An 11330-nucleotide genomic window follows, 5' to 3' on the forward strand; every position below is an offset into this window, starting at 1 on the left:
GGTGTGTATATGCAGAAATGCACCAAAAGAAAGCGAGCACTGATTTGCACGTGCAAACACACAAATGTGCACACACACACACACACACACACACCTCCGGACTCACACCGACTGAAATTGATACGGTGGCACTGTCAGCCTACGATATACCATTAGAACAGTTCCAAGGTCTGAACCTTGAGTCTGCAGATACAACATGCTGCTATACTGCACTGTTACTAAAAATGTGGACGGACACACACACACACACACACCTGAAAACTCCACAACCTAATTTTCCCAAGCTATAACACTCAACAAGGGAAGCCTTAAAAGGCATTATGAGGCCGATACAAGCAGAGCACGAAGTCCAGCTAAACAAAGGCAAAGCAGGAAAATGGAGGGTGTAAATATCACGGTAATTTGCTGGATATAAAAAAGTGAAAATTGAGGGTGGCATTCTCAGGAGACGAACATAGACAGAGAAGAAACACTGCACAGATATGGGAGAAACTTACTAATGTTCATAATGGAAAAGACCTCTTAAAAACCCACCAACACAAAGACAAACACATACGGACACAGATTGCAGGAATAGAGAGGAAGTGAAGGCAAGAGTGTGTAATGATCACTGGGGTGGCCAAAGAGTGAATATCCATTACTGAGTGACACAAACTGATCTATTAAGAGTTTCAAAGCAACCAAATGATCCCCTCAATTACTGTGTTGCCTTGGTGACTTTTAAAGCTTCTTGATTACTTATTTCTTTCAGAGAAATATTTAGCGACCCCAAAGGGTTGCATTTGAAGCCAACATAGTTTTGACAACTCATATCAATTGATTTCTACTTTTTTATTTTACCTTTTAGGGCAATTGCATTGTAATCTTTTAATTTTATGAAACAGATTCACACTATTAAAGTGCATATAATACACAATGTATACTATACATTGCATGTGTGTACTAGAAGTATCAAGAGTTTAAGACTTTAACCTAAACTTAGAATCTTCATGTGAAATACTGTGAAGCATAAAAATATGGCTTATTTTGTATTCAAAATCCTCACTGCATACCTGCATGGTTCATGCATTTGTCTGCAGAGGTATGACTCATCCCTTAATTGTCATTAAATACATGAAGCACGTCTGAGATTTGGCAATTAATATAGTCTTGATGTTTGCTGCTGCGTGTATTTGTGATACAGCTACTGACTATCTTACCTACTCGCTGAACCGCAATCAAACAATGCTAGGTTGGCTCGGTTGTTGTTTAGAGGGGAGTGGGGTGATAAGTATTAAGGGACTAAGAGAAAGAGAATGGTTGAAAGCACGCCATCTGAGGGGAAATCGCTCGGGCTTGCTGGGGGATCTATAGCAAAGCCTCGAGTGAAGACAGACCAACAGCAATAAAGCAGTGTTACACAACAGACCACATGTTCAGGTCTGGGTGACAGGTGAGAGACTGAGGCAATGAATGTGATAACGAAACAGGGATGAGGGAAAGTAAAGGGGGGGGGATGTGGAGGGAAGGGAGAGGGAGAAAGATAAGGATCTAAAAGACAGATATAGGGGCTGGCAATAATCCAATATGATAATGTATTGTCTTCCAATAGAATCAAGATACTGTGATACACAATTGACCCGTCACAAAGTCTTTCCCCCCGACGCCACTATGTACTCCCTGCATAAATATGATCTAATTTTGGATAAACAGAAAGCAATTTCAAAGAAAAGCAGACAGAAGGGTCTTAAATATGGCTTTGAAGGATATAACCACGATGTCAAAGTGAGTCACTCTGAACTGTGATAAAGATAGAAGCTACAGCCCAACGTTACAGATCACAGGGTAAAAGTGAACCGCCACATCACAAGTGCTTGTGCTTCTTACTAACAGGCTCAGATTTGTATTATAAGTCTTATGTGTTGTTATGGAATGACCCTCCGAGATGACAATGACAAACAAATGCGTAACTGATAAAGTTGTGGCATGAAAAGAAGCTTTTCTATATCTGGGTGGTCATAGATTGAAATTCTTATACAAACATCTTTTACTGTAATTCATTCCCATTGTCACGGCTTTCAAACATGTATAAGCCTATGGATGCTTAGGAGCCTTAGCAGCCTTAATCTAACTGATCAAGACTAGGGCAGGTGGCTGTTTCTTGACTTAATCCAAAAATGTAAGTGTTCGAGCTGCAAGAAATTTGTTTTAAATTACAATATTTTTTCAGTGTCCCCCATATTTGGTCCCCTTCAGAAAGTGGTCATGTGGGTCAAGGAAAATGTCTGGCCCCAGGTCGCTTAGCTTCCTGGAAATGTGGCCCCCTGAACAACATAGACCCAGTGGAGGGACCCCCTATTACATATCATATAAAATTGTGTTGCTTATTAAAGCGGGCCAATAATAATGTGTAGTGCAGCCTATAGTGCCATGAATAACAGTACTTTGTAATGATGAATGTATAGAATGCTACGCCATTGTATTAATAATTGTTGACAGATTCATATATTAATACATAATAATTATATTCTATATTGGCATTTCACAATTTCACAACTTAACATTCACCAAATTGGTAGATATAAAAGAAATAAAGTTTGGGAACAAATCATTTCGGGGACCACCTGCAGTAACTCTGCGGACACCCTAGGGGTGGCGGATCCCCTGCTGAAGATCTCTCGCCTATGGAACAGTGCCCAAATGTTGTTGGACCCTGGTCAAAGCTGGCTAGCTGGATGCTATGCTATGATTGGCCAGTGTGTGTTCAAGGGGCGGGACTGAGCAAAGGTTCTAAATTGATAATAACAATCAATAACCCAGTATACAAAACCATGTGACTATTTCATATAGACTATGTATTGACCTACCAAAAAAAATGCTGTATCGCAATATAGAGATATGAAATTACCTATACTGCAATTTGCATTTTTGCCATATTGTCCAGCCCGACAGACGGATAGGTAGGGAAGTCATTCATGCTAATACTTCAGCATAAAAGGATACAAAATGTAGAAAGATACTAAGGGTATCAGCCAAGGGAATAGACATCATGATTTATAATACCTACATTTCGTAACTGTTTTTTAACTCAGGGAAACAAAACGTATTCTGTTTAAAACTCTCCTCTTTGTCATTGCTTTCTCATAGAGAAGCGAACACTTAAGGCCATCTCTTTATCTGAGCAGTAAACTGTGGGTTTCAGCAGGAAACTAGATGCCATCCTCCCCTTTTCACTCCCTCAACAAAAGCCGCATGTCAATATCTCAATCTGTCACTGTTTGCCAGTCTGGAAATAGAGAGTGATGGCACCATTTAGAGCCAAGTGTGAATACACACTGACACAAGGCCTGACAATAGAACACAGGCTCTATTCGCGAGAGACCCAAGATTAGACGGCCCACAAGGAATCCCCTGGTGGAGAGATTAGTTCCATTGATGCTGCTCTCAGCAGAGTATTGACACACACTGTGTGTGTGTGTGTGTGTGTGTGTGTGTGTGTGTGTGTGTGTGTGTGTGTGCGTGTGCGTGTGCGTGTGTGTGGGAGGAGCACACATGAGCAGTGGATGATGAACAAGTTTATTTCCATATATTTTACCCTCTGTCTGGTGTCGGTCTACTCTCTAGTCTCTGCACCCTCACAACACTATTCCCATCCTACAAGTGGTGGGCAATATGATAAACTCCAATTTAATCCACTGAAACCCAGTACAATATCTGTCTCAGAACAGTAAAGCCGGTCAGCCCTCATGGTATCAGCTGCAATCTTCAGCTCAAACATTCTGGCCTGCCACAACAACAGGCCACAAACACAGTCCAAGATATGAAGCAAACCTTGCAGAGCGACAGCTCAGAGGAAAAACAACAGCCCGTGAAAGTTATGCAGTTTGAACTGGATTTAACAGATTTTTTGGATGGTTCAAAACTGGATTTAATCCAAGAGAAGGCGTAATCTGTGTAGAAAAAGTGGTTTTGGTTTGACTTCTAAATGATCAAATAAAACAGCCTTAATGCGAGAGCAGTGAATGCCAAACATATACGCACCCTGTCATCCACGGGCCATAAGTATCCATTAATAGTGTGAAAGTTGTCTGCAGCAAGGATTTCAAATCCACTTGATGTATTTGCAGATTAAAAATCCTAATCCTCAACGGCACAAGCCTGTCATTTAAATACAGAGCTCCATAATAAATCGACAGAGTGCTGCAAAACCACTTTGAGCAAAAGGCAGTTAAGGTCATGATAGAGATGGTAATATATGACTTGCTCTTTTAGTTTCAAATAAATTATATGCTTTAGTGAGTCGGAAAAACAATTTGCCACTTGGCATTAACTGCTACTGAATGTTGAATGATATAAAACGCAAAATGTCTCTATTCTTGGTGCCCTTATCGCTTAATCTTGTAGCCCGATCTCCTGCACACCGTTTCAACAGGACTAACTGGTCAGATAACATATTTTAGTGCTGTCTCGCCTTGCAGTGACCTCACTGAACCCTGATGACCAAGTGCTAAGGTACACATGTTCAGACAATGTAGGCTTTCAAACTTTGCCCTTTAACCTAGTGTGACTATATATAGTCAGCTTTTTTTTCACAAGCTATGAATACCTATGAATTTAAGATAAATTCATAGGTATTTTTTCATTGAGAATGTATCTTTTAAAAGAGCACTGTCATGAAAATACTCACCCGCATGCCAATCAAAGCAGACTGGGCTTTTTGGGGAGGGAGGTTTAAAGAGACGGGCTAAACTGGAGCATTTCTGACAGAGTCAATACAGGTATGTTCAAACCTTTTGGAACATTTAAGCATTGTAAACATGTTCTAGAAGAAACCCAAAATACAAATATGACTCTGTTAATGAGCATATGTCCCCTTTAAAATAATAACCTCTAATTAGTAGAAACCGTGTTCAAGACCAGTGAGACTCTCTTTGTGATTGCCTTGAATTTCCACAACTTAATATTTAATTACTGCACGCTGATGTTCAGTCTATGTAGAGAACTCATGAGGAAGTTGGAGAACAGCCACTTACCCTTCAGTTTCTCCACCACACTCTGGCCGGCTCTCTCCGCCACCTGCCCATCTTCCCTCTGGTAATGGTCATCCAGGAATCGGGCGGTAGCTTCTGACAGGTGGACCTTGCCCGCCACGCCCAGCTGCTCCATCAAGTTGGCCAGATTGACATCATTTGACCATACGTCAAACTTGAAGCGCTTCATTCCAAGGATCCCACACAGGACGGTGCCCGTGTGGACGCCAACACGCATATTGACAGTCTCGCGTGTCTCCTGGCAGAACTGGTCAATGGCCTGGATCATGCCCAGGCCCATCTCTACACAGCAGTAGGCGTGGTCCGGCCTGGGCTCAGGGCAGCCAGCTACACAGTAGTAGCAATCTCCCAGAGTGCTGATCTTCTCACAGCAGGTTAGTTCACACAGCCGGTCGAAGCGTCCGAACAGATCGTTGAGAAGGCCCACTAAGGCCGGTGCCGACTTATTGGCGGACATTCTGGTGAAACCCACAATGTCCGCAAAGAGGATGCTGACAGGCTCCATGCGTTTCATATTGAAAGGCCGAAAGATTATCTGTCCACGGGGGATGGAGGTCTTTTTGCGTTTGTGGTTGTTGTATGGGTAATTCTTGGCACTTGTGGCACCTTGGGCTTGTGAAGCTCCACCACTTCCTCCACCACCCACCGAGATGGCCGAGGCAGAGCAGGCACCAGAGGAATAACGCTTGCCAGAGTTCTCACCACTGCCCTCATCATCCCCTTGTTTCATCAACTCATCCGCAACTCGCCGCGGCATGACAGAGTGGATCATACGCTCCTTCAAGGCCTTCTCAACCTCCAAGTCTTTGCCATGCATGATAGCCTGGCCCACTTTTAGGAAAGTGCTGCGGGAACGCACCTCTGACATGATGAACAGGTGGATGCCAATGACATGGGCACACAAATGGAGAAGAGCTTTGGCTGGGCCCAGCCAGCGGAGGGTGTCTCCTCCCCAGTCTGAACCTGAATCCACTAATCCTGTCCCCCAGGCGGTAGTGTCATAACTCTTCTGAAGCAACGGCAGCCATTCTAATGCCTCAAATAGTATAGAATACAGGAGTCCCAGCATCACTGAGGCATACAGACGGACGTGGAGGACACTGTATAACAACAACAAAACCTCCATGCACAGGGAGAAGGTGCCCACGGGGGAGATGCAAGGGGTCGGAGGTGGTGCTACTTGGTCTGGTGAGGGATATGAGCCGTTCCCACCACCAGCCCACTCCAGCTCAGTGTAGCCAGCAGTCTGTATCTGGGGAGCCAAGGTGATGGCAAAGGTGAGCGCGATCAGGAGCAAGGAGGTTTGGTTGTACAACCATGTGTAGGGCTGGGTTAAGGTGAACAAAAAGAGGAGCACTAGGAGGACCAAAAAGGTGGCTGTAGGCGCTATGAAGGTCATGGGATTGCAGCGGTCGCTATTGACCCCAAAGTACACTCCCCAGAGTACAGCAGCCACCGCCAGGTAGAACAGAACATAGCGGAAGCGCCGCTGTGTCTGAGGAAAGCACCTCTCTTGGCAGGCATCTTCCAGGATGGGCGAGTCAAACTTGGGGTCCCAGCACTGAGCAGCAGAGCGTTCGAACAGCGGCGGCGCCTTCCTGTGCACCCTGGAAGTGGACGTCCCAGCATGCCTGGAGTCTGCGGAGCTGCAACTGGAGGAGATGCTGTATTTGTGGACATTAGGATTCATTTTACTCATGGCCCCGTAGCCCCCAGCTCCTGCTCCGCTGCTGGCAGCCCGCAGTGGCTCATGTTGATGGACGTGTGGCGCGCTGTTGGTGATCCGAACGGTCACGGCGCCATCGCCGCTGGAGTCGCAGCTCACTTCCGTGCCATGCGTGAGAAGCTGCCGGTGATGTTGCAGAGTGGCCATGTTGACGAGTGTGACGAGGGAACGATGGGCGAGGGAGAGGTTTGAAATATTAATATCTTCTGGTGGCCCTCGTGCAAATTAGACGTGTGCACATGTGGCACGGAGAGAGGGGGAGTGACAGGCAGGCGGGCAGACAGAGGGGGAGAGAGAGCGAGAGCAAAAGGTGTTTGTTGGAATAATCACAGTGCATGAATGGTGAGCACGGCACAGACGTCTCTGCTACGCACACAGCAGCCTGCACGCTCACTCACACAAGACGCGCCGTTCCAGTTTCTTGAGCAGTTCATTATCCGACCCCGGGTTTGCGTCAGTACTCACATTACACGTATCCTCCTCCAAAGAGGCTCTGGGTTTGAGCCCGGCTTTCTCTCCAGTTGCGGTAAAAACACTGTCATCACTCTTTCTGCCTCCTGAATTGAACATCCTTCTCGGAAAGGACTTGGATTAGTGATGCAACGGGTTTTTATTATTTTCTGTATTCCTCCATCAAGTCGGTCCTGACTTCACACGAGAGGAAATTACCCTCCTCTGAATGTGCACAATATTTCGACACTGCTGACATTACAAAGTCCACACAGTAGTAGATTGTTCTTCATTCCGCCTGAACGCTGTTTGCATCGGGGTGCAGGGCTGCATTGTAGGAGCACACACAGATACAGACTGTCAACAGTTGGCGTCGTACGCAGCAAGTGGCTCCACAAGTTACAGCGTCTCCTCTTCTCCCCACAACACGCGCGACAAACGGTCCATTTACAAGCCCTCTCCCCTCCTAAACACGCCACATACAATATCAATAGTGCTAAAAGTCAAATGTGTGGATGGTATGAGTTTTTTTAGCTTGAACCATCAAAACTGAAGAAAAATATATATATCCACACAAAAAAGAAAAGATTCAGCCCTCACTTAAGATACTCTATTGTCATTTCACACAAAGTACTTTACTTTATGTTTTGCAAAAAATACATAATAAAGCCGGTTTAACTTGGGCAAATTCCGTTAACTCAAAAAAGGTCTGATCAGTAATTAAGGCGGCTTTACCTTCCACTACACCCCCTTGTGATGCATGGCACAGGATTTGCATTTGGCGTTCCCATACATTCCCTCTGTGTATCCAGCGGGCCCACGAAAATAGTCCAGACTGAGTTATTTGGGAGCCATGTCCAGTCCAAGATCCAAATTAAAGAGGCCTGACAGGCAGGCCTATTCCCACGGATCCAGCCCCGTCCTTTCCTGAACTCCCTCTCCGGATCTCCACCGTTTATTCCCTCTGTCTTCCAGAGAGGGGGTCGGGGAGGGTGTGTGCTATTCAAAGACTCCTAAATCCGAAAGGAGAAGCACCGAAAATACCATCCGCTGGTCCAAATGTGTAGGTTTACCTCTGCTGGGAGTGTCTGCAACTTGTTGCGTGCAAAATATACAGCTATGAGGAACAGCCTCGGTCGGAACGGGCTGGTCTATAAATAGTGATGATCAAAACTCGTGCAATAACAGCACCAACGGAGTGTAACATCTGAATGCTTTTCGTCAACTCAAATCTGTGGAATAACAGAAGCGTCCAATACAAAGCAAAACGTAGTAGACTACCTTGTTTAAAAAAAAAAAAAAATTAAAAAAAGAAATCACGTCGTAAAACGCGTGCAAAAAAACGTCAGCGATAGGCCCCCCTCTCGTTTCCAAAAGCTCCCAAACTTTTTTTCCCAGGCCGTATTTCCTGCGTTTGGAGAGGAGACCCAGTTAGGAGTCTGGTTATTTGGAGCTGAGGCTGGATTTCCTCTCCCCCCCTGAGCAAAGAAACAGAAACCTCCCCCCAGAGCAATGAAGGAACCTCCTTGGCTATTTCCTCGGTGGGATTATCCCAACAACAAAATAAAAAACGCCCCACAATCTGCACTATCTCCTTATTCAAGCCAAGTCCTCAGGTCTGGATAGCACTTAGTTTTTCGCTGGCATGCATGTGTCCAACAAACACAACACTGTGCGCTCTGGCTGCGGCGCGTCCTCTTCCGTCCGCCGCTGGTTGCCTCCCTTTTCTCCCCCCCTCCTGGTACAACTCTCTGCTGGAGTTGGGGGGGTTAAACAAGAAGCAGACCTACAGCGGGAGGGAGTTTCGTGGCCGGCTGCTTTTTCCTGGTCTTATCCGGGCGAACGTTACATCTCCGCTCCCGTCGCCGCCACCATCTTCGCTGTGTGTGAGAGGACTGGGTCGGAAATCCTCCCCCAGCTGTTGTGGCGGTGCGGGTTGGTGGGACCAGCCTGTCAAGCAAACCACGGGTTTAAAAAAAAAAAAAAAAAAAAACTGTTTCCGGTCTTGCCTTTCAAGACAGGCAATAAATTACAAAGCTAACTACGCGTTTTGGGGGGATGATAGTAAAGCATAGCTAACTTCAAATAAGGTACACATGTTGATACATAGTATAAACTCACTACCGCTACTTTTAACGCAGAACTTATCGTTTGTTTGTTTTTTTAGAGAAGGCGGGCGTCAACCTCGGGAATGTTAAAACTAGCTGAAAAGGCGCAGTTGGTTTTTTTTTCACGTTAAACGTAGCAACACGTATTTTATAAACTAACGTTAACACCGGCCCTAGACGTGAAGTGACGTCAGCTGTGTATTCAACAAAACCAGTCACTAAAAACTAAATATTAACGCCATTAATTTGAAGGCAGACTGACCTCCGGTAACGTCCCTGCCCGTCTGTCTGACTTGACAGATGATTGGTGGGTGGACGTCTGTCCGTCTCGAGGAGTTGCGTTCAGGTCACGTGGGAATAACTGTCTGATTGTACATTATTATCACCCCCTTCACCCTCAACCAGCACAACTCACTCAGTCAACCTGTTGTGCTCAGAAACACTGTTAATTGCACTGGTAACCACGGGTTACGCATACAGTGTTACAGACATTAGGATTTAGAACTTGAGATTAACACGAGATGGTATTTATTCATAGTATTTTCTATTTACACATATATACACTGATGCTTTGGATGAGTTAATCACTTAAAGTGTGGTGACTTTTGAGCAGTTTGGACCTACACATTTAATACAATTGCCACAGTGTGTTTAGCAGCAGTGAAGTACATACATCACATTATAATCCAGTAATGCAGCCTTTTGAGACACGAACGAAATAGGAGTCCTGACTTGAACTACTTAAAAAAAAAAGCTCATTGTCACCGTTCACCGTTTTTTAAATATATTGTCAAGGCCTGAAAGCAATAATCCATCATACTTGCTGTTTCACTTTTCTATGATTATGCCTCTCAGAATTGTCAAATGGTAGTAGAATAACTCAATTTGCTTTTCTGGGCCTGACCAAGCAGAGCAAAATGATGTAATTTCTCTCTTGTAATGAAGAATCAACCAAAAAAGAAAAAGAAGTGCAGCTGAGGTGACTTCTGAGTGGGTCATAATTTGGGCTCTTTTCAGAGGTGATCTTTCAAGTGTTGAGACTCGCAATCCATCTGCGGAATTTAGTTCAATCTGATATGTATCTACTTTTTATTTGAAAAGCTCATATTTCTGATATTGAGAGCATTTGTAATATGTTCTACTAAGAAAAGGGTCCAAACAAACAGATATCATAGTGTCTGGGGGAGTATTGTTTTTACATTTACAATTGAAAAAGATCATAGAATGCAGAGAATAAAGAGGTGTGGAAGCAACCTGTCATCATGCCAAAAGTTTAATCTCAGAGGCCAAGTTTTATCAAAGAAGGAAATACGATGTGGAAGAAAGGAGGATGGTTTACTGTGCAGTGGCCTGTTATGCAACCGGAGCTTCTCAGGGCAAATCCTTCAAAGGAAACACAAAGGTATTGTTATGTGTGTGTCAGGCATGGTGGCTATCAAATATCCAAGGTAATATGTGCTCCATCAGCATGAACGGGCCACACTGCACGATGAGATTGTGAACATCTTTAATAAAAAGATGCGTTATGCCTTTGAAAAAGTCCTAATGTTTAAACTTTGAATCCAATAAAGCAAGCTGCTATGCACCATTCCTGTGTGTGTGTGTGTGTGTGTGTGTGTGTGTGTGTGTGTGTGTGTGTGTGCTTATGTTCGAGAGCTTATAAGAGGCCTGTTTAAAGAGTTGATAAAGCTGCACTGATAAGTCTGTGTTGACACGGTGCCTTAAACTTGGGAACCTGCCTGTCAACTCTGCAAACACAGACAACACACAGAATATGAGCTCCGTATTTACACGTACAGCATTTACTACATGGACACAGGTGTGTCCGCGCCCTGAGTCGCGTGAGCATTTGTGTGATCCTGGTGTGGCTGGCGTGATGTTTTATTGGCCGCCGTGGGTAAATGAACTCCTGAGAGCTCAGGGCCAGCTGCAGGACAGCTGCAGATTTTCCCCCAGAGTATTTAAGAGGAGCACTAGGGGGAAAGACAAGCTGCCAACGAATATGGTGACAAATTG

The 11330-nt window shown here is 44.7% G+C and overlaps 1 protein-coding gene across 2 annotated transcripts in view; it reads right to left on the reverse strand.

Annotated features, from left to right (window-relative positions):
- LOC311010499 (adenylate cyclase 9) overlaps positions 1-9118 on the reverse strand; it is a 36294-nt gene extending 27176 nt beyond the window's left edge. Inside the window, exons 1-2 of one of the 2 annotated variants that reach the window (XM_084005012.1) lie at positions 7942-9118; positions 5013-7533 (exon numbers count right to left, since the gene is read on the reverse strand). In XM_084005012.1, coding sequence (XP_083861138.1) covers positions 5013-6903 — 1891 coding nt within the window. In that variant the 5' untranslated portion in view covers positions 6904-7533; positions 7942-9118. Of the gene's footprint in view, positions 1-5012; positions 7731-7941 lie in introns of those variants that run through there. The other variant, XM_084005011.1, reaches the window with a different exon arrangement.
- Between the last annotated feature and the right edge of the window lie 2212 nt (positions 9119-11330).

The sequence above is a fragment of the Eutrigla gurnardus genome, assembly GCF_963514095.1.
Source record: "Eutrigla gurnardus genome assembly, chromosome: 3".
Taxonomy (NCBI): Eukaryota; Metazoa; Chordata; class Actinopteri; order Perciformes; family Triglidae; genus Eutrigla; species Eutrigla gurnardus.